Source organism: Hevea brasiliensis, chromosome 16 (assembly GCF_030052815.1).
Source record: "Hevea brasiliensis isolate MT/VB/25A 57/8 chromosome 16, ASM3005281v1, whole genome shotgun sequence".
Taxonomy (NCBI): domain Eukaryota; kingdom Viridiplantae; phylum Streptophyta; class Magnoliopsida; order Malpighiales; family Euphorbiaceae; genus Hevea; species Hevea brasiliensis.
Genome location: NC_079508.1, coordinates 1989848 through 2014644, shown reverse-complemented (window position 1 = coordinate 2014644; position 24797 = coordinate 1989848). Strand labels below are relative to the sequence as shown.

The 24797-nt window shown below is 34.3% G+C and overlaps 1 protein-coding gene across 10 annotated transcripts; it reads right to left on the bottom strand.

The window, feature by feature from the left end:
* Window positions 1-264: 264 nt before the first annotated feature.
* LOC110633966 (general transcription and DNA repair factor IIH subunit TFB1-1) lies at window positions 265-22849 on the bottom strand. Of its 10 annotated transcripts, XR_009145024.1 has the most exons (22): window positions 22542-22848; window positions 21887-22116; window positions 21487-21565; window positions 21352-21413; window positions 21189-21252; window positions 18819-18936; window positions 17067-17142; window positions 16762-16857; window positions 13579-13623; window positions 12902-12958; window positions 7790-7945; window positions 7592-7657; window positions 5640-5763; window positions 5409-5468; window positions 5192-5322; window positions 4935-5114; window positions 4715-4828; window positions 4431-4508; window positions 3697-3744; window positions 1957-2826; window positions 1126-1194; window positions 490-555 (listed from the first exon to the last, which is right to left on the bottom strand). XR_009145024.1 is itself a non-coding variant. In XM_021782816.2 (21 exons), the coding sequence occupies exons 2-21, from the start codon at window positions 21965-21967 to the stop codon at window positions 469-471; spliced, it is 1803 nt and encodes a 600-aa protein (XP_021638508.2). In that variant the 5' UTR covers window positions 21968-22116; window positions 22542-22848; the 3' UTR covers window positions 265-468. The 10 variants fall into 10 exon arrangements, 9 of the variants coding, with proteins under 9 accessions (XP_021638508.2, XP_021638513.2, XP_021638510.2 ...); XM_021782816.2 differs by lacking the exon at window positions 1957-2826 and having other exon boundaries at window positions 265-555; window positions 3685-3744; XM_021782821.2 differs by lacking the exon at window positions 1957-2826 and having other exon boundaries at window positions 265-555.
* Window positions 22850-24797: the final 1948 nt, after the last annotated feature.

Below are 24797 nucleotides of genomic sequence, written 5' to 3'. Positions count from 1 at the left end.
GAAAAAATTGTGTACATTCGAGTTATAAATCAAGATGATAAGCTAATATGGATTTTCTTTTTCTTTTTCTAAAAGTAAACTATTTCGACCTACCAAATTTGTGAATAGGAAAAGTTAATCTTCTCACGCTCCTCCGCAATAGATCAATAGGATACAATTAACTTTTGACAAGTAGTTCATAAATAAATTTACATATTTGGCCTCTCTTATACATTTGACATTGTATAGCATCCACAATCAGTAAATGTTATGAAGAGCAAAATATACATGGGAAAGCTTATATTTTTGCTATGATTATGATAATATGCATTGCACCCTTTATAATCATTTGTATAAGCATTGGCTAACTTTTACAAATGGCAATGTGAAACCCTTAACATCTCACAACAAAATTGATATGATGGACAAAAAAAATGGACAGTGTTGCTGCATATTGCCTGCAAACTGAACAAAGGGAAAAAAAAATCTCTAGACATATCCGTTTGGTCTCTCTCCACTCTTTGCTAATCTCTTTTGCAAGTCTGCATCATGATGTTGCATGGCTGCCTCCAGAGCCTGCAACAGTATTTGCCAATGAGTTCCAACCATAACAAAAATGTTTCTACAAAAACTAATTCAGAAAGTTTCTTCTCCCACTAGGGATCGTGTGCTGCTTAAATTTCATTTATTCATTGGTATCATTTAGCGAAAAAGGGTGGTAGGGCAAGTGCCCACAGGAGTGCCAACATATTACATATAACCTGACAGAATTTCAGTAATACATTCACAAGCCTGGCAATAAACCCTAATCCTCTAAACAGCTTGAACTCTTCATGGTGTGAAATGTTATTAAAAAATATTGAACCTTCTTTTCATATTGCTACTAACAACAGGACATGCTAGGGATGCAGTCACAAAACATGACTGACCAAATAATTGTTACCAGATCGGCAGATCCCATCTTACAACAGGTTATTTTATCCAATTATTTGTTTCCGAGATTCATTCAAAAAGTACAAATATTTCCACTCTAGTTCCAAGAAACAGCACATTTAGCCAACTGCATACCATCCCAATAATTGTAATCCTCAAAGATCAAAGCATTAAAAATTTAAAGTTGAAGTCAACTAGGGAAAGACTTGTTACCTGTTGCATTGGACGTATAAGGAGTGTAAGCTGATTTCGAAGATCTGACTGCACAGATTCCTTCATCTCCTGGGATATAATTGAAGGAAAAGAATAAAAAATAAATAAATAAAGATAAAATTTTCAAAGGATTGTGTAAATGCCATGGAATAGGACACAGGAGATGCAATGCAAAACTTGCAGTCCCCAGCAGGAGCCAAGGAATAGAACATTTGTATACAAACACAATGCTATCCAAGTCCCCTATATATGTATGCTCCTAACCAAGTATGCACCAACTCTGTTGTTGTCTAATTTTGAGTAGAAGATAATGAACACTTGGAAAACATCTAAATGTATTCATTATCATAAATCTATGTGAAAATGTCACTAGGAACAGTGACCTCCGGCAAAGATGACATCCACTCATTTCATAGTATTGTACAGTGAATATTAGCATATCCATGGATTCCTGCCATGATCCATGAGAAGTGTTAAGTTCCACATCTAGGGGTCTGCAATCGGTTAGTAAGTTTCTGAACCGGAAAAACCCAAATCTGTTTGACGAGAAACCAAGCCGATTAAGGGAATTAACTGAATCAAACCAAAGTGAAATAAATCGGTTCGGTTCGGTCTATCAGCTTCCTTCCATTTCAACAACCAAACACAAAATCATCCAGATTACACATTCCAGAAATTCTTCCAGGAAAAAAAAATTAAAAAAATTAAAAAAATTAAAAAATTTAAAAAAAAAGTGCAAGATCCATGTTAGCAATACAACCAGCAACACAAGAAATTCTTAAAAAATGTCTCTCCTTTCCAATTCGGTCGATTGTAGACAAGGGAACCTACCGTTAGTTGGGATTTGTTGCCCAGATGGGGATAAGCAAAACAGCACATGTTGGAGATTCAATGGATCTATGTCAATGGCACAGCAAACTGGGTCACTTTGTTTTCCAAGGTCATCCCCTGACATTGATGACTACTTGAGGCTGGAGATGGAGGTGTGTAGGTGGAGCCATTGAGTGTGGTTGAGAGAGGCTCTTGTCATCTAGATCTCTGCGCAAGGAAGGCTATGAAGAAGGAGAAGAAGGCATGGATTCTGCCTTGCAAGGAGTGAGGAAGAGTTTAATTTCACTCTGAGGAAGAACACAGTTTTGGGCAATGGTTGTGGCAGAATGAATAAATGAGAATGATAATATATATATATATATGTAGAGGGAACTAAATTAACCTTTTTTTTAAATCAATAAACGAAACTGAACTGATAAAACAAATAAACAAACCGAAAAATTGAATTAAATCAATTCCATTTGGTTTTTCGGTTAAAACTGAAATCTACTCACCCCTACCCACATTGGCTGGTTATTGGGCAAAAATGCTCCACATATGACTTGAGCAATCCTCCCCCCACAAGGTGCCTTTTGGTTGGAATTAGACTCGATCCATTTTATTAACATGGTATCAGAGCCAACCAGTCTCAATGTTAGGTCACCCACAAATGTCTACTCCTGCAAACTTCACACTCCAGACGTTTAATCCTAGGCGTCAGGGGGGTGTGTTAAGTCCCACATCGGTTGGGTATTGGGCAAAAATGCTTCATACCCACAAGGTGCCTTTGAAGTGGAGCTAGACTTACAAGAAGCAACCAAGACACATGATCAACTTTCATTTCACAAATAGTTAGTCCTCTTTGTACATTGCATTCATGATTCGACAAAGCTGATAATAAAGAACAGAAGGTTAAGAAACTATCACATGTTACAACTTGAGACTTGAAAAGAATTAGGTGATATAGCATGGATAAAAATCCGATACAAATGAAAAGGGATTTGAATCTTTAAATCCAAATCAAAGTAAACATCAAGTGTTCATATAGTTCACAAAATGTTCGGATAAACATTAGGCGTTCGGACACTTCACAAAGTATTCGGATAAAATGATTGCTTGGTCAAAGGACAGGTGTGTATTCGGACAAGGAAGAGTATTCGGATACGAGTCAATTACATAAGGAAAGTATGTCATATATTATCGCCGGGAACATAGAGATATTAGGTGACACCTTCGCAAAGAATGGAGAGAAATGAACTGGTGTGAGCTGATGAAATCTCTATTAAAACAGAAAAGGTATTGTCTTCTACTCTATAAATATGGCTAACATCAATATTCAAGGTATGCTATTCTATTCTTCTTCTACTATTTGTTGGTATTTGCTCTCTCTTTGGCATTTACTGACGGAGTGGCTTAATCCAGGCCACCGATCTCACCCATTTTCTCTTGTTATAGGCAACATTCTAATCATTTACTGACCCGAGAACCTTAGGCAACATCATTAGGAAACCATTAGAGTAAGATAATTGAAGCTAAAAAGGCATGCAAATCTGTGGATCCTCATAGTAAAAACTGCAGGTGATGAGTAATTCTCTCTCTTACACATTGCATGCACGAACTTAAACTCACATTAAAGAGCTAAATTAATTTTCTTAACTAAATCTATCAACATTGTTCCTTTAGAGGCAGTGAATCCTATGCATGACCATGGGAAAAAAAATAAGCCAATAGTGGGGGAACCAGGCTTACTGCCAAAATCACCTGTAGCTGAGAATCAATTTTTGACATTGCATCCTTCAGTCTATTTACCTGCAAATGCAATGGCTGAAGTGAGGAACTGGAATACTAAAATGGAACTACAAAAGGTCAAGCATATATTAAAAATTTGTACTGAATAAAGCAGTTTCATAATGTGACTTATTTTATTCCTTGGGGGGTCCTAAAGGCCTTGGACTACACAATGGGTGATAGCCCTCTCTCTTCCCTATCCCCCAGTCCATTTCTTTAAATCTATCGATATTCAGTGAATAGGGATTCAAACTCAAAGACCCCCCTCCCTTCCCTGCACCCTTGAAGGATGCAGAAGACCAACTAAGCTAAGCCTGACAGGCACAATGTTTTGCTTTATACATCATCAGTTTTTGGCCAAAATAGCTCTTCAGGTAGAGATAGCTTTGAACCTCTGAAAACAGCACCTTCGATACACTTTTTGACAACATAAAAGCTTCTTACATTTAAAAGAAAAAAAATAAAAGGAAAAGGTTATGCTTTCATTATTCAGGAATCAAAAAAAAAACCCAGCGGTAAGCCTATGACTAAGAGACTGTTCTGATACCCGCTCCTTATCTTGGACCCAATCAAAATAGAACTTTATATATAGATATCAGGCTACTTCATGGTATGTTGAATCAAGGTTAAGTTTCCATAATTTCAAAAACAATTCCTTACCTTTTGAAGTTTGGTAACTCATATGTGAGAGAATCACAGCAATTTACCTTGGCATAAAGATATGCAGTAGTGACTGGATATGATGACCAGTAATGTCTCAGCAACTCCTCAATAGACATCCAATGCTGGAGACATGTTTTCATTATGAACATGAGATCACTGGAAACTAAACCAAAATCTAGCCATAAAAATGATAGTTTTAACAACACACAAAAACATGATTTAGTTCAACGTATGGTTCAGTGCAGAAAGTTACAAATCATCAAATAACAAGACTTTAGACAAACCTACACAAAGGGCAAAAAAAAGGAGAAAAAAGTGTGCCACTCACATGCAGCAAATCCTCCTTTATTTTGTTTGGGAAACCATCCAAAACACTCTCCCTAGGATTCTTTCCAAGATGATATTTAGTGCTTGAGATATTATGTGTCAATACAGAAAGAACCTACATCGTAACGTTGCACAATATACCCAGTCATTAACAACAATATGCCCACTTTATAATTCAATTTAAGAAAAAAAAAAAAAGGTGAACTCAATATTCTTATTACCTTCATAGCAACTTCAGGTTTAATTATGGGATCATTCAATCCCATAACTTTAATCTGAGAAATGGAGTCCCTCAAAGAACCATAAGCTTCCCGAGTGCTCACTGCTTCTGTTCCAATAGTTGTGTCTCTTGAAGTTTTAAATGCACAAGCTTGTTGAGAATCAAAATAGTCCCGTGGATCCTGGTTTCAGAAATACAGCATAATATGTATGAAAAGATACAATCTAGCAGAAGCACTTGATGATGAAAAAAACAAACCTTAATGCAGAGAGGTGCCAAAGGAAGATCATTTGATCCTTGAAGATCCTCAATTTCCATCATTTTGGAAATTCTATTCAATTTCTCCTGGCTTGCATTGCCATCATCTTCTTCATTAGCTGTCTTATGTCCTAAAAACAGTAAAACATAAGGGCAACTTTCATGCAAGTACAAGATAGAAGGAAAAGAAAAGGAAGCAAAAATACACTGCACTAACCCTGCTTTGACTGAATAAGTGCCTCTGCTACAGTTTGTGTGTCTTTCAACTGCTCATCATCTATAAAATTTATGAATTAAAAGATTTTAAAAAATGGTCAGACTTCTTAATGTCACATGACTATGCTGTACAAGGAACATATTGCAGCACATTCAACAAAAGATAGAACTAGAAATCATTTCATTTCCTTATAAATTAATTAGAGAACACAGATTCATGAAATAGTCTTACCTATAGCTGTTCCTTCAAGAACAACAGCAGAGTGGCGATTAAGGTCCTGTAACAAAGTCCTCATGTATGGCTCATTCTGTGAATCTGTTATCTCCTTGCTACCATCACGAACAATTCCATGATCCTGGAATTTCAAAAATGAAACAAAAATTAGACAATATAGATAGAAATGCACCTGATCGATTCATAAAATCAACCTAGAGACAAAACAATGGAATGGTTCTACTACATTACACCAAAAAAAAAAAAAAAAAAAAAAAAAAAAAGTTTTTTTTTTCCCCTTAAAAACCATAAAGGGGTACTTGGGAAATTTAAAAATCAGAATATTGCATTAGGATAATAGAAGAAGACATTCTTCCTAAGCTGGTAATATTCAACAATAATCATCCACATCTCAATGAGCAGTTTCAAAATATGTTTTATCATCAGAGAAAAGGTAACTGGTAACTAACCAATCTATTTATTAGATAAGGGCAACATTATCTTGTAGCCTTACTAGTTAACTATAGATGTATTTCAGTCAGTGGATTAAAAAATTTTTATTCAGATAAACAAAGAACACATTTTTTGTTCTTTCCTTTTCTCACCTCAATTTTAGTTTTTAATATTATAGCTCTCCATTCAAAAGGAAAATTTGACAAGTATCAGAACTTTTTGACTGAACAGATACCCATCTCTATCCAATCACAACTATGTTGTTATGTGTGAGTCAATATTGTTTAAATTTAGAGGGAAAAAAAAAAACTAATGATTGGCCGTACACACTTTCATGATTCATCCCTACTATTTCAAATTTATGAAAACTGAAAAGCATGAGGTTTTGAGAAACTAATTTATAATATAACAGATCAAGGACCAAAGTGTGATCAATTTTAAAATTTCATTGCCTAAAATGTAGTCAAGTGTATAAATTTAAGGGACTGAAGTATGGTAATTAATTTGTGGCATGGTACCTTCATAACTAAAATGTCGAATTGTTGCCAGACCTTAGGGACTAAAGTGCCTAATTTGGAAAAAGTAGGATTGAAAATTTATAATTCAAAAACTTGAGAAAATTTCAGTAATTTTCCTCAAATGTATACATGAAAAAAATGATACAAAGAAAAGACAATTGTGAGTGATACACACCCTTTCCATGAGGAGAGACAAAGCCCCATCACTTGAATTCACAAGTTCAAAGATTCAAAATAGGGATAGGCAAAGAATCAAAAAATAAAATAAAAAAATGTAAAAAAAAAAAAATCCAATTCAGAGACAAAAGACTGATCCAGAAAAACTTAATTGAACTGGTGTATATATATATATATATATATATATATATATACACACACAGTACTGAAAATATATATGCTTATATTTTCTCTACAACAGTAATAATGAAAATTTACAATATAAACTTCTGCTAGAAAATGAATATTATTAAAGGTTTTGTGATTGAAGCTTAAGTTTAAATTGATTAAATCTAAATTGAATTTGGCCCATTTAGAAGAAGGGATAACCAATGAACCAAAAAAGAAAAAACTGATAAAAGCAATTAACTAATAAGAGATTAATTGACATCAAGAGCTTGGTTAAAATGATTTTTTTATGGTTCAATTAACCAAATTGTGCACACCCCCGTTCGAAGGCAAGAAAAACACACGTGCAATATTGTACTTAAGTTTTGCAAAAACCTCGTAACAGATTTTTCCTGCATTAATGTCTTTATGTTAATTAATTGTTTGCAAGTCTGTCAATCCCTTCAACATAAAACTCCACTGGCCGACTCTAATGACAAAATGTACTGCACTTGAACCTCATTCCAAACAAACATACATAATATCTCAAGTTTGATCACAAACAAGTAGCTAGTCATACAAATACAACTTGAAACTATGAGATGAGAACATAGTAAATGAATATTACAAAAATTATTTAGAACTTGAAACAAAAGAATGGTGTTACCAACTTACTGGAAGATGTGTATAATCATCCCCCTGGTCAGCTTCCATGTCTAGAGTTGGATCAACACATCTAATCTGGAACAAGGAAAAATACAAATTTTAAGGCATTCAAGGATATCTTAAACTGGAATTAATGAGAGACAAGAATGCAAACTGAAAGATTCAGCAAGGAAAAAAAATCTAAAATAATTGTTCAAGAAAGAGCACCTTCCGCCGAGTTTCACTGGCCAAAATATCATCAGGTTTCAGAAAAAGAGCTAGTTCCTCATCTTCAGCAGCCTCCGCGGCTGCAGCATGAGCATTTTTTGAATGATGGAGGTATTCAGCTCTACAATATTTGGTCCAGAAGTCCTTGTCTGTCATCTGAAGCTCAAAAAAAAAAAAAAAAAAAGATGTTACTCTTGAAGTTCAGAAAAGCTAGAATATGAATAAGCACCTTTGTGCGGATATCATTTAATGATATCTGTTATGAAAAGTCAATCACTATGTTATGGAAAGTCAATCACTATATTATTTCTCTGTATATTCTGTATTCTGTATTCCTATTTAGGATTTCTTATTTAGGATTTCTTCCTAATTAGTAGAACACAATTATAGGAATCAATTGTATATATATACCCATGTACAAATTAATTGAAATCAATAAGAATTATCTCTTTCTACATGGTATCAGAGCAAGTCATCAATCTAAGGTGACTATTTGTTCTCACTACCCAGCTCAGGAGAGACCTTGGCCGCCGACCGACCGTTTCGACCCCGATCAACATCGCCGGCGTCGCCTCAACCCCCTCATTCCACCACTGTGTGCTGTTGCCTGATCCAGTATACCATTAAAGGACTTCTGAGGTTTGACTCTCAGATCCTATTTCGGTATTTACTTGATTTGTGATTTTGGGTTATTTTGCTGCTATAAGCACTTTGGATTAGCGTTTCGGTTAGTTTTCTTTGTCTCAACAAATGGCAGACAATAAGAATGTTATTTCTGATGTGATTCCGGTGATGACTAAGATCACGGAACACAAACTTAATGGTTCGAATTACCTAGGTGGAGTAAGGCATTAGGATCTATTTGCGTAGCATTGATAAGGATGATCACCTTACTAAAGATCCACCCACTGATGATACACGACAAACTTGACTAAGGGAGGATGCTCGGTTGTTTTTGCCGCTTCGGAACTCGATTCATAGTGAGGTAATTAGTTTAATTAATCACTGTGAATTTGTTAAGGAATTGATGGATTACTTAGATTTAATGTATTCTGATAAAGGGAATATCTCCCGTATTTATGATGTTTGTAAGGCATTCTACCGTGCTGAGAAAGAGGATAAGTCTCTCACGGCTTATTTTATGGATTTTAAACGGGTATATGAGGAACTTAATGTATTGTTGCCTTTTAGTCCTGATGTGAAAGTTTAGCAGGCCCAACGGGAGCAACTGGCTGTTATGAGTTTTCTTGCAGGCCTTCCTTCAAAGTATGAGACTGCTAAATCTCAGATTCTCTCCAGTTCTGAGATTTCCTCTTTGCATGAAACGTTCACACGGGTCCTTCGTACAGAGAGTACTCAATCTTCACAGCCTGCCTGTAGTGCTCTTATTAGCCGTAATCCAAATGGACAACAGGGTAATAGAAGAGGAAGTAGAGGAGGAATTACAGGCAACAGAAATAATCAGCGTAATGGAGAGGCTAGTTCTAATCAGGACTCAAGAGGAGTCATTTGTTATTATTGCCATGAGCCTGGCCATACAAAATATAATTGTCTGCAACTTCAGAGAAAAAATCAGCGATCACAGATGGCAAATATGACAGCAGAGAATTCTACAATATCTTCCTCTGAGAAAACTATTTTGATATCTGCAAAGGATTTTGCACAATTTTCCCAGTATCAGGCATCTCTAAAGCCTACTAGTTCCCCTATCACTGCGATCGCTGAGTCAGGTAAATCCACTACATGCCTTATGTCTTCTTCATCCAAATGGGTTATTGATTCTGGTGCGACAGATCACATGACAGGTAATTCTAGTCTTCTATCTGCTTTTCAGTGTAATCTCACTTCCTCTACTGTTACTTTAGTCAATGGTTCTACTTCTTGTGTCATGGGTTCTGGAACTGCGAACCCGACTTCGTCAATTTCTTTGTCTTCTGTTTTGTGTCTACCAAAATTCTCTTTTAATCTACTTTCTGTTAGTAAACTTACTCGTACCTTAAATTATTCTGTTTCCTTTTTTTCTGACCAGTATTTGTTTCAGGATCTTACGACGAAGCAGATTATTGGTAGAGGACACGAGTCAGGTGGTCTCTACATTCTGGAAAATCACGTAACGCGGTCGATTGTTTGCTCCAGTACCTTAACACCTCTTGAAGCTCATTGTAGATTGGGTCATCCTTCTTTGTCTACCATGAAGAAAAGTGTCCTCAATTTGATCTTTATCGATCTAGAATGTGAGTCGTGTCAGTTTGCAAAACATCATCGTTTGCCTTCTGTGTCTAGAGTCAATAAATGGGCTTCATCCCCTTTTGAGTTAGTTCATTCTGATGTTTTGGGTCCTTGTTCTGTTATATCTAAAACTGGATTTCGTTATTTTGTTACTTTTGTTGATGATTACTCTCGTGTTACCTGGTTATATTTAATGAAGAATCTTTTTGAGTTGTTTTCTATCTTTTGTGCTTTTTGTAAAGAAATCAAAACTCAATTTAATATTTCTGTGTGCATATTAAAAAGTGACAATGCCAAAGAATACTTTTCAGCACAATTTCAGTCTTATATGACACAAAATGGCATTCTTCATCAGTCTTCCTGTGTGGACACCCCATCCCAAAATGGCATGGCCGAAAGAAAAAATCGGCATCTTCTTGAGGTAACTCGTGCTCTTCTTTTTCAGATGAAAGTACCTAAACACTTTTTGGCGGATGCAGTTTCTACGGCATGTTTTTTGATCAATCATATGCTGTCTTCTGTCCTTAATGGGGATATTCCTTATACTGCTTTGTTTCCTACAAAATCTGTTCCCTGTTGAACCCCGTATTTTTTGTTGTACCTGTTTTGTGCGAGATGTTCGTCCACAGGTTACTAAATTAGATCCAAAATTTCTCAAATGTGTCTTCCTTGGGTACTCCCGGCTCCAAAAAGGGTACCGTTGTTTCTCTCCTACTCTTAATCGTTATCTTGTTTCTGCAGATGTCACATTTTTTGAGTCCACTCCATTTTTTCCTCCATCATCTGTGTATGAGAGTCAGGGGGAGGAGGATGATCTCTTAATATATACTGTCCAAACAATGTCTAGTCCTCTCCCATAGCCTGTTCCTTCTGTCTCTAGACCTACTCGACCTCCCATTGTTCATGTTTATTCCAGGAGATTGGAGATTCCTGACTCAGATCCTCCACCAGCTATTTCGTTGGGAGATCCTGTACCTCATACTGATCATGATTCTGATCTAGACTTACCCATTGCTCTTCGTAAAGGTAAACGTTCATGTACTTACCTTATCTCTTCTTTTGTTTCTTATAATCAATTGTCTTCTTGTTCTCAGTGTTTTGTTACTTCTTTAGACTCTATTCCTATCCCTAATCATTGGTGAGGCCTTTGTCTCATCTGGTAGTGTGATGCTATGAAAGAGGAAATGGAGGCTTTAGATGCTAATGGTACATGGAAACTATTGCCTTTGTCCACGGGTAAGAAAACTATTAGTTGCAAATGGGTATTCTGATGAAGGTAAATCTGATGGTTACGTGGCTGAGTTAAAAGCACGCCTTGTAGCAAAAGGATATGCTCAGACATATGGGATTGATTACTCTGATACTTTTTCTCCTGTAGCTAAACTTACTTCTATTCGCTTGTTTATCTCTTTAGCAGCTACATATGATTGGCCCCTGCATCAATTGGATATCAAGAATGCTTTCCTTCATAGTGATCTTCAGGAGGAGGTGTATATGGAGCAACCACCTGGGTTTGTTGCTCAGAGGGAGTTGGGTAAAGTTTGTAGGCTTCGGAAGTTTCTTTATGGCTTGAAACAAAGTCCTAGGGCATGATTTGGGAGATTCAGCGAAGCAGTACAGGAATTTGGTGCAGCTAATTCTCTTAGTAGTCTATGTGGATGACATTGTCATCACTGGGAGTGACTCTGCAGCTATTTCATCTCTTAAAACCTTCCTCCAAACTAAGTTTCAGACCAAAGACTTGGGATTGTTAAAGTATTTCTTGGGTATCGAAGTTATGAGAAGTAAGAAGGGTATTTTCTTGTCTCAAAGAAAATATGTCCTCGATCTATTGACAGAGACAGGAAAATTAGGTGCTAAGCCTTGTAGCGCACCAATGACACAAACTTTACAACTGTTAGCAGGGGATAGTGAGTTGTTTGAAGATCCAGAGAGATACAGGAGATTAGTAGGAAAATTGAACTACCTTACAGTCACTCATCCTGACATTGCTTATGTCGTTAGTGTGGTAAGTCAGTTTATGTCTTCCCCAACTGTTGCTCATTGGGAAGCCTTGGAACAAATCTTGTGTTATCTGAAGGGCGCTCCAGGAAGAGGTTTGCTCTATGGTAATCATGGGCATTTGAATGTTGAATGTTTTTCAGATGCCGACTGGGCTGGATCTAAGGTTGACAGGAGGTCAACTACTGGATATTGCATTTTTATTGGAGGAAATTTGGTGTCTTGGAGAAGCAAGAAGCAGAGTGTAGTTTCTCGATCTAGTGCTGAATCCGAATACAGAGCCATGACACAATCAGTATGTGAGGTAATGTGGATACTTCAATTACTAGATGAGACAAGTTTTAAGTCCTCCTTGCCTGCGAAATTGTGGTGTGATAATCAAGCTGCCCTTCATATTGCTTCTAATCCAGTGTTTCATGAGCGGACCAAACATATTGAGATTGATTGTCACTTTATTCGTGAAAAGATTCAACAACAGATCATCTCAACAGGACACATCAAAACTGGAGAGCAGTTAGGAGATATTTTCACAAAAGCTCTGAATGGAGCTAGGATTGACTACATTTGTAACAAGTTGGGCATGATTAACATCTATGCTCCGACTTGAGGGAGAGTGTTATGGAAAGTCAATCACTATGTTATAGAAAGTCAATCACTATATTATTTCTCTGTATATTCTGTATTCTTATTTAGGATTTTTTATTTAGGATTTCTTCCTAATTAGTAGAACACAATTATAGGAATCAATTGTATATATATGCCCATGTACAGATTAATTGAAATCAATAAGAATTCTCTCTTTCTACAATATCACATAAGAGAAAGAACTATTATCGACATGGCAAACAGCCTTGACAATTTAAAATGTTGTGTCCTCATTACCTTGTTAGGAACTACATTCAAGTATGCCTGGTGAACAGCTGGTTTCTCTGCAAAAATCTGAAAGACGATTTAACCATAAACACAAGGGAACATGCATGCAACAAACTGATGCACTACATAGCTATGCCGCATCATATGGAAAACAAATAATACTTGAAATACAGCTATAATAGACATAGATGATTTTTTGAGGAACTGCAACATGCATAAAAAGCCATGTGTTGCAATAAAAAAAAATTATAAATACAAGTGCTGTATGCTGTTTTAATATAGGTGGATGTCAGTATAACTCTACTATAGAAGAAGCATAAAACAGATGCAGCAATCCGGTACCAAGCCAAGAAAGAAAATTGAAAGCAGGAGATCACCAAAATAGCACAACTCATAAATTCAAGCATCCATAAAAATCCAGAAAAGGAACAAAACTACAAAAACAACACAATTATATAACAACAGCCAGTAAAGGCAAACAAAAAAAAAGTATTAACAGGCATGAAGAAGCATTGATTATTTAAACTGACAAAACAGCATGCACTGGCATTCTGGCACCGCTAATATTTGGACAAAATTATGTAGTTCTGCAATAATTTTCATCTAGCAAGAAGCACCACTCATTAAATTAGCGACAGCTTACAGAAAAATTTTCAAATATTATAAGGGCAAGTAAGATAACATACCTCACGTACGATCTCTGGTGTCAAATTAAATGTAACCTTGTTTGTCTGGAAATACAAGAAAATAAGTCATAAACCTTAATGTGAAGGTCACAAAGAAGAGTACATGAAAACATGATAGAATCTCAATAATCTGTCACATTTTTCATCAGTACCAGCCATTTGAAATGTGCACTAAACATGATAACATTAACATGTTAAAATTTATTTCAAAGATAATTAATTAAAAATGATCACAGATTTTTTTATTTTTCTTATGAAATATACCAAAAAAAAAACAAATATGGTCTTATATAATGGCACTGATAATTGAGAAAGAATTTGATTAATGACCACTTATCAAAATATATAGCAAATTAGTTATCCAGTAAGGATTAAATGAAGTAAAAAGACTAATTAATAAGAATTGGATTAAAACCACTTAATTACTTTTGAATGAGACCCTGTAAATGATGTCCAAATATAAAAACATAAAAAACATTTAATTTCAAGGTCCAAAAAATAAAATAACTTGAAATCACAGTTACAACTATAGTTATAAGTATAAATTGTATATGTATTTAAGTAGAACCATCTACCAAACTATTGTAAAAATATTGTTAGATTTAAAAGAATTCAATATAACCATTCAAAAATAAATTTCAATAACAAGTAATAGGGTCCAATTCCATTCAATAAAATAATATAACTATAACATTTGGCTCATAGAATGTGGAAGAAATGCAGGTGAAAATATTAGATTCTTGTGTTTGTTTTGCATATGAATCTTAAATTGCCAGTAATCACACATGTTTATCTAAAAATGGAGGAGTGTGATTTCTTAAATAAAAGAGGAGTCTCATATTCCAAAGGTTGGAATGTGAGATAAATTTCATGGATAATTAGACCCTTTATGATAATGTAAGAATATATATATATATATATATATATATATATATATATATATATACATACATACACATACATACATTTGCTAGTAGTCAAATGCAATAGTTAATAATAAATAATATATTCAAGGGTATGTTAATAAAATGGATCAGGTCTAACTCTACCCCAAAAAGCACCTTTCTTAGGAGCATTGTCAAAGTCATGTATGAAATATTTTTGCCCAATAGTCAGCCAATATGGGACTTAACAACCCCCTCAGGCAGAAAAAAAAACCTCACGCCCAGGACTGGACATATGGAGGGTGAAGTTTGTAGGACTCGACATCTGAAAGTAAGGCTATGCACGGTTTTCAGGAGTCCCAAACCAAACCGAACTTATTTTGATATTTTCGTTCAAGTCTAGTTCTTGACTAAGAATCAAACTGGAACTACACCGAAACCGAACCAAAAACTAAATTTATACATATGTTTTTTTTTTTTTAATGTATTATATACTTTCAATATAATTATATACATTTATATATGTATGTATAATTATGGACTAAATACAACATAATATTATATTTCATTTCTCTACCCTTTGTTAATAATTTTATTTATAAATACATTAAATTACCTTATAATTATTAATTATAAGTATACTATTATACTATATATATGCTTAATTCATAATTATATTTGTATCTTATAGTTAAATCATATATAACCAATAAATACCTAAAAGGTATATTATATGATATACTTGTACTAATTATATCATATAATATGCTTAGTCTTAAATTATATATATATTTTATAGTTAAAAATTAGAGTAATTTTTATAGTTCATCCCTAAACTTTGTCTCGTGTTTTACTTTTATTCCTTAACTCCAATTTCTTACTAAAAACTCACTAAATTTTAATTTTGTTTCACAAAAAATCTCTATAATCTGCAATAATAGGTTTTCATATTAAAAAATCTTTCTAAACTACAACGTAACATCCACAAATGCAGTTTTGGCAATTTCCAGTAAAAGGTAAGTCCTCTTCTCCAGAAAGCAGATCGCTGTGATAGCAATGATATTTTTGTAATAGATCCAAATGGTGGTTGAACAACCGATTTTTTTTAGTGTGAGCGAAAATGAGGCAAAAAAAATAATAATTTCATTGTTTTTTTCAACTTGGAAACCTACTAAAACTAGTTAGAGGGATTTTTGTGAAATAAAATTAAAGTTCAGGGATTTTTTAGAAACAAATTGAAGTTAAGGGATAGAAATTAAACACGGAGCAAAATTCAAAGACGGGCTATAAAATTAACTCTTAAAGATAAAATAATTTAGAAATAACTAAAAGATATTTTATATGATATATTATGTATTAATAGCCAACTTTAAAACTTAAATGCTAATTCAATTATGACTTTTTATAAAAATAATTGCATAAAATTATTTCAAGAAACGAGAATCAAACTGAAACTGTACCAAACCGAAACGAAAGAATCAAGAATCATACCAAACTAGAACAAAAACAATGAAGAACCGAACCAAAATATACCGAAATTTCGGTTCAATTCCAATTCCTAGGCAAACCCCAAACTCAAACCAGAACCGCACAACCCTATCTACAAGTGGCCGAACATCAATACTAGAATTAGCTCTAATACCATAGTAATAAAATGGACCTAGCCTAATTACACCCGAAAAGACACCTTATGGAAGGAGGATTACCTAAGTCATATATGAAATATTTTTTCCTAACACCCAACCAATGTGGGACTTAACAAGGTATATGGTAATATTCTCCAAAGCCCTTAATGATTTCAAGAATAAAACATTAACAACAATGTTACATTCCTAGAAAATGTTTAGTTTTGTCCAAACACAATAATGACACTTTCCTAAAGGTATGAAATCTAGTAATCACATTATAAAAAAGTGGAAGTCAAGAACCATTCCACAAATCAAAGGCCACTTAGCGAGATCCCATGGTTGATAGGATTATCAATTCAATAAAAATCAAAATATAACTAGGAATCTTATAGCTAGGAAAAATTAAAGGAATTTTAGAAAAATACTAATATATTGAAGTCTTGTTTTGTCCGTATCGTCCGTATCATGATTTTTGGTAGTATTTTTTTTTTTCAAGTTACATGGACATTTTTAGTTTCATATTTATTGTAGGTCATATAGATTAGATTTTACTCTATTTGCTCATCAAAATGAGAAGGGAAGGAAGAAAGAAGCTCAATAGCAAGGACAAAACCCATGAAACACACACACACACACACACACACACACACAGAGAGAGAGCTATATTATACCCGTCCATCAATCAGTGGCTTGGAGTCTGAAAGCATAACACTTTTAAGACCCACTCGTTGCTTTGATTTTCTACTTAAGTCCCCACTGAGCAACTTCTGCAATTAGATCGGGTAGGAATAATAGTGATCACATATGCTTCAATAACTCATTCAGTTTCAATGAACATACAACTTCTTGGCAGATACTTTCTCATTAAAGAAAAAAGAAATTAAGGTCAAAATTGAAGAAAAAGCTCCAAGTTATAAGACTAAAAGAAATGCAGGGTCATAAAAGCAACATAATTAAATAAATAAAAAGAATTAACCTTCCTTGTTGCCCAAAATTCAGCATCTGTCAACACACCATCACTCACAAACCGCTTATGAAGTTTCTGCAACTCACTGAGGATAACAATTTTTGTAACATTATGAGGATTTCAGAAAGAAAATTATCTGCTCAAGGAAAAACAATCCACCTAGCAGCCAAGAATTCATTTGTAATGGATCTAAAGTTGAAGAAGTGTGCCTAACCCTGATATAGATTTTCAGTGTACAATCAATATGAGAAGGATGAAATACTAAGTTTCCATTTCAATACAAAATACTTAGTTATAATTGAGGAAAATAATTCTAGAAGGTCAACAATCTTTCTTTATAGCTATTGTTCAAGTACAACAGGTTCAACAATATGCCTTTCTCATCACAGAAACTTCAAAGTTATGGCACTGAAGTTTCTATTTCGTCTACTGATTTTCTGATTCTTTTATTAGTCATTATGAGCTTAGTTTTAACAACTGTGTTAATTGGAACAGGCAATTCAGCAGAGTTATTTGATTTTTATGGGCATTTCAACCCTGTTTCTTTGCCATTCGAGCCATTACACTACATATACCCACTCTTTCATAAAAGCTAATTTTTACTTAAAAAAATGCACAGTTGCACCAATTACAATGGTTACACTTAGGTCATGCGCCCTAATACCCCAATCATGTCCCTGAACACAATTACTTCTAAAATTTAATGCAAGATCTTTCTACAGAACTGTTCCCATTTCACAGTAACAGCATCCACAACCTTACACTTTGGCCACAACAAAATAACACCACAACCATATCCATGAACACGAATGCAATTTAAAACCTTGATTGTGAGAATGCATAGCTCATGAATTCAATTTAAAGCAGAGTGTTCTCCAGAACTGTTTCTTATTTTCAGTTAAACATTCATAAATTACTCACTAAAGGAAAGTCTCTGGAAAAGTGCAAGTTGCCTATGAAAAGACCAATAGCAGTAGATACACAACAATAGCATGGCTAGCTCTATCTTCTAGCAATTTGAGCAAGTATGACATACAAAAACACAGGCAAAATGGATCACAAACTTAAATAAAGCAATTTTCAAATTCGGAATAGATATGGCTCTATTTGTTTTGTAGAAAACTTCTGCAGAAATTATTTCTGAGGAAAACATTTTCTGAGAAATTATTTTTCATCGTCTGATTGCAATACTGAAAATCATTATATTTTTTGGCATTTGGAACACAAGGAAAAAATATCTTTTTTCAATATATGACCATGAAAACAATTAACCCTATAAGAACTTCATAATTTTCCATTTATTGTTGAATTTGAGGGAAAAAAAAGATGAAAAATAATAAATTGTGATTGTCACTGGTGACTGGGGATACCCAAGAATAACTAGGGATAGTCAATAGACTAGTGGTCACACAATAATATACTTCCATTAAATGTTTCTTTTAATCTTGTCAAAATTGGGAAACATTTTCCTTTTTCAAAAGAGTAAGTCATTGTCCTTGAAATAACATGGTTTTCCTTTTGACCAAGAAAGCAATTTCCGTTGACCAATTTTCCTAAGTGTCCCAAACAATAGAAATAATGCAGAAAAAATTTTCCAAGAAAATATTTTCCATTAAACAAATGAAAAATTTGTTATATAAGAGACTAATAATAGATAAGCCTAAAGCTAGCCAAGTACAAATCAATTACCAAAGAGGTATGCCAATCCTCATAATTGCTCAATAATTAGCTAATTACACAAGTTCAAGAGAGCAAGTTTACCTATTTTCTCGCAGCAAGTTCATTCGAAGAAGCAGTTCTTCGGTACTGGGTTGTTCAGAAAGGGATTGTGAAGTATCAGCAGGTTTTGGAGTTTCTCCAGACTTGGAAAGGGCTTTTCCTGTTTCCAAAAAGACCAAATACCACATCTTTAAGAGAAGCAAAACACATAATCCCATATTATTATAAATATCAATGGACAAGTATTAAGAAGCAATTTTTTTTCAAAAACAAAAAGGAAAGAGAAGAAGAAGAAGAAAAAGAAAGAAGGCAAAGGCATAGATATTAAGCTTGCGCCGTATTCTGTCTAAACTGAAAAACCAAATCGAACCGAGCCATTTCGGTTCAATTGGTTCGGTTTTCCAATTCCTTCAGTTTGGTTCGGTTATATGTTTTTAATATTTTCGTTTTTTTTGTTCAGTTCGGTTTTTTACATCAGAAACCGAAGAAAAACCAGACCGACCAAATAATTATCCCTTCCTAACCCCATTTTCTTTACCCTTGGAGAGACTTTCATCCATTATGCCGCCACTCCTTTCTTCTACTTCTTCACCTTCTCTCTCTTGTTTCTCCTCCACTCTTTTCTTCTTCCCTCTTTGGTTACTGATTTTGGGTTCGTTCTTAATTTTCTTTAACCCGATTTTGTTTCTCCTCCATTCAGTTCGGTATAGTTTTCGGTTTTTCGGTTTTTCTTATTCGGTTTGGTTCGGAACCGAACTGGCCGAATGCTCTCCCCTAATAGATATACTCTTCTTAATGTTATACAGTTACTGATTATCTACAAATGGCCATTAAGGTTCTTTCTGAACTAACCCATCATCAAGAAGGCATAGAGATATATAAATCTTTTCTTGAACAAAACCTCATATAAAGATCCATCTAGTTATATAAATCCAATACCAATAGAAATTAACAAAAATAGCATGCTTACAAAGAAATAGTGCAACAAATTAAACGACATTAAGAAGGTATATCTGATGTAGGACAACTAGATGATCTACTATCTAGAAGTGGTTCTGGGTTGATTTGGAAGCCAAAAAGATTAAGAATTCACGCTCATTAGCGTTTGTGAATAAGTATCCTTAGAAAGCAAAATAATGTAAGACAAACTTTAGCAATTGTTTGCAGTACAGGGTTGACACTTGACACTGTAAAGAGAACCCTTGAAGAAGATTATTTGATTTGGGTTCAATTGAAGGGAATTACAATGAGATTACCTTGTGAAACTGCAAAAAAGTGATAAGATTCTTAGTTTAACAATTATAAGATTCCAAGTTTAACAATTATAAATTCCTTAGCATTGCAATTAGGCTTCCAAAGGCATCACATCTAAGGTAGAATTGCATCACACAGTCCAAAAAAGCAAAATAGTTGGACATCCTCCCTAACCTTATAGGTGGATTCTGCCTTTGAAGGATACAAGCACAGGAATATATAGAGTTCAAATAACTTTAAACCTACGACATAGACTCCTAATACTTAATTCCTTATAGAAGTCAGACTACTAATATAAATCTAAATAAGTAGGGAATTGCCATTCCATGGGCCATGCAATGGCTATTCTCCACTTATGTGTGGATAGGAATAAAAAATTTTATTTTCTGTATAAAACCATATACACTCTAAGTCTGGACTTTCTCTTCAACAAAACCTAATAGTACTAAACAAATTCCTACTATGATCTATGAAATATACAAGCATAGTTTCCCAATCCAAACACAGCATAAATGCAAGCAATCAACTGATCTGTTACATATTTGCAAATGAAACATTAGTCAAAATCGTATTTGAACTTCTCTACAAATTTTCATTAAATTCCGCTAATGATGAAATTTCTAAATTTCATCAAAATAATCATACTACTTTATCCTCCATATCTACCTTATGAATCGACTAGAAAGACAATGCATCGGGCAGTAAAAAGGGGCTACTTAGTACTAATTCTTCGAAAAGGTGACATAGAAAAAGAATAATAGTATGTAATTGTATTTTAAGAAAAAACATTATTTTAATTTTTTTTAATCCAATCACAAGAACTTTCACCGATAGGGAACAAATCTCACTGGAATCATTCATTTATGCTAATTATATTTTTATATTATTTTTATTTATTAGCTTTTGAAATGTAAACAGTCATTATATCACTTGAACTGTGTTATTTCTATAGTTGTTCTTCATATAATCCACTACAAGTTGAAAAGGTAACCAAGAAATATAATTAAATTACAGCATACCAAAACTAATCCTATAAGTAACTCCAGAAAAATCAAAATAGAGAAATTTTATCCAAGACAAAATTTAAAGAGTTCAGAAACCTAAATTGCTGGCAATTGTCATCAAATGCAGACTTTTTCAATCAATCCTGGGACTTACCCACAAATTCTTTGCAAACTTGGAGATCGTTGTAATTTTCAAACTCAAATATGTAACTTACACCCTGCAACAACATGAAGTAGATAGAAGAAAGAGAAAATTTTAAGTACAGACTCAAACAGGTGAAAAATACACAAGTGAAAATAACTTGGAGTATGCTAACCTGATTTGAGGTAAGATTAAGCATTGGTGCTTTATTGGACCCCTCCTTGGTGTATTTGTGATCTGCACATTCCATTCACATGAAAAAAATCCATACAAAAATATTAAAAAAGAAATGTAAGGGGAAAGGAAGTACTTTTAATGTATCTAAACTCCATGTCAAACTTTGAAGCTGAGTTAGGATTATTAGGCCTGAATGCTAATTTCTCCATAGTCTGTACAAAATAAAAATCACAAAATTTCCACTTAGCAGAAATACCCATGTCTCGGACACAAAATAAAATGAAAAATAAATCAGCACAACTCAAAATTATTCACCAAAAACACAGGATCAACCACCCCCATACATGATCGAGACTTCCATAAAGTACAAATAAGGTCATAACTGCATCAATAAATTCATAAAAAATGGCATTTGCCCAAATACTACTAATTCTCCATTAAAAACTTTGAAAATTTAATATAAATCTAATTCATTTCTTCTTCTTTTTGTAGTTTCAAATTGTAGAAAAACCAGAGTTGTAGAAAGAGAATACCAATAAAAGACGACCAGGAGTGCCAGGGTCCTTCACTGAGGTCTTGTATTTCACTCGCTTTGTCACTTGCCCACTTGCCATAGTCACCACCAAAATGTATGATCAATGTACAATATCACTGATGGGTATTTTTGCTTTTATTCTCTGTGTTTCATGAACTTTTTTTTTTACTCGTCTTTCAACAGAGTGTGCCCAAAGCTTGCCCAATTTGCTTGCAACACTGCCATAAACTGAAATTTGCATCAATAGTTCAATCAATTTCCATTCAAAATTCACTCCAGAGATGCCCAGTTGCCATCAAATAAAATCACCAATTTCAACATCCATAGAGGGAAAAAGGAAAAAGAAAATCATCGGTTTCATCAATGAAAGGAAAATAGGGTTAGATGGGCTTCAGAATGAGACATTCTCAAACTGCAAAGTGGAGGATGGAACAAAAATAAGCTTGATTTCCTTACTCTTAACGACTAACAGCCTTTGGAGAATCACTCTGTCATCCCCAACCCATATACAAAACAAAAAAAAAATGCCATCTAATAAAATAAATAGTGATGCAAACACATTCAAAGCGCAGTAACTCCATCATCAACAACATACATATAAAGCATGCTACAATTGTTGGTTGAACATAATTAAAAGCTCATTTATCAGTTACCCAATCAGTATTCTTTTGAGATTCCTCAATAGTTTTGGACAATTAAGGCAGAACACTCTGGCCTGCAATGGACGAATGGACTCACTGTCACTGGTTCGAATGAAGAAAGAAAACACAGAAACGAGAGTCCCCTTCGCAGCAACACAAGAAAATTTTGGGTTCTAGCGTTTCCAATTCTGTGCAGCAACAGATTGAAGAATGGGCTAGGGATTTGATTAATTAGGCAGCCCTTTTCTCTCTCTTCAATAAACTCAAATCCCTTTCGTTGTTGGCTGAATTACAATATTGCGTTTTTGGCAAATATGATTTAGCCCTCATATTAATAATTTAGTTTTTCACTTTTTATTGTTAATCGTATATTACATGTTATATGTAGCCAGCGATACTGCAGTTTTTTTATATATTTATTATATTAAAATAATTAATAAATAAAAATTTTATTCAAAAATATAATTATTTATAATAATATAAATATTATACTCACATTTTTAAATAAAATCATTAATGCACCTTAATAATTAAAATTATTTAATGATTCAATTTAAATATAATTTTAATTATTTATTATATTTCATATTAGAATATTTGAGAGTGGAGTCTTAGGTAGCACCAGTAGCGCCGTCTGTGAGAAACCCAAATTATCAGCTGAAATATTTACATTTGAGATCACCTCTTTTCTCTACGACATCCTCTCTTTTTTACTACGAGTAGCCTTTAAATTCTTGAACCTAATCGTTTCTATAATTTTTGTGTTTTTTCTCTTTAATTGCTGCAGATTTAAGGACCCAAACAAAGGGCATCATCTCTGTCACCCCTACACTAAGAGGAGATCTTCCAACATCATCCTTGATCCCAAATATGGCTGCACCCAGCATCCCTTTTGATGTGCCAAACTCATCACACAAAATTGCCCCGGATCAGCAAAACCCTTTCCAGGGAATGGCATTGGATCAAAATTTTCAGTGCATCTAGGAGATGGAAGCCCATATTTCATTCCTCAAAGGTTTGATTCTAAGAACCAGTGCCCCACCAGGGACACCAGCCCTGAAAACAAGAAAAATTGTAAAAGTAGACCCATCCAGAACAAAGGGAAGAAGCCACCCAATCAACAAACAATAACTCAAGAAAAAAGAACGATCCAAACTTGGCCAGCAAACAAGAGAAATAGTCCAATGAATCACCATGCCCACAAATAAACTAGGGATTAGTGAAAGCAATACGAAAATACCAAAAATAGGTTGAAGAAGAAGGCATCGGCTTGGGAGATGAATCTCCACTGTCCGAGCCAATCCTAGCCAAACAATTCGTAACAACATTTAAATTGCCCACCCTCGATAAGTAAAATGGGACAACAAATCTGAGGAGCCACGTGGCAGACTTTTGAATGACTATGATGCTCTAAAACATGAATGACTATCACCTGGGCTGAGTATTGTCGATAATACTGACTGACTTAGCACAAAAATGGTACCAGCGCCTCAAGCTTGGATTGATCCAAAATTTTCATCAGCTCGCCACCAAGTTTAAGAACAAGTTTGTTTCTTCATACCTCCTAAAAGCTGTCTTCGAATCTTCAAAAATAAAACAGTATGAGGGAGAGTCATTGAGAGACTACATTATTCGTTTCAACACTGAGGCAATACAAGTAGAAAACTTAAACCATGAAACAGCATGTGAAGCTTTAAAAAAGGGGATGAGAAATATTAAATTTTCAGATTCACTCATAAAAAACCCTAGAGCAAATTATTACCAATTAATGTAGAGGGCCCAAAAAGTACATTAAATTGGATGATGAATGATAAGCCCTCAGAGAAGAAAGGAGGTCTAGGCAGAACAGTGATAAAAAACAAAATAAAAAGAATTATAATTCAGATCGGACTTATCATTCGGACAGGAATGAAGAACAGAATAGAATGAGATTCCACAATTATACGCATCTGAATGAGCTCCCGTACTTATATAGATCAAGAAAAATAGAGAACAAGTCAAGTGGCTGAAGAAACTGAACCCCGATATTGTAGGTAAAAGAGATAAGGGAAAATTTTGCAGGTTTCATGAAGATCATGGCCACACAACTGACGAATGCAGACAGCTCAAGGATGCCAAGCATCGACAAACTAGTAGACACAATAATAGGACATGTGATAGTACCATTGGTCGATGCGATATCAAGATGGACTCGAAAGATGAAGAGAAAACTGCTTTCCTGATAGACTCAGGGGTGTACTACTACAAAGCAATGCACTTTGGATTAAA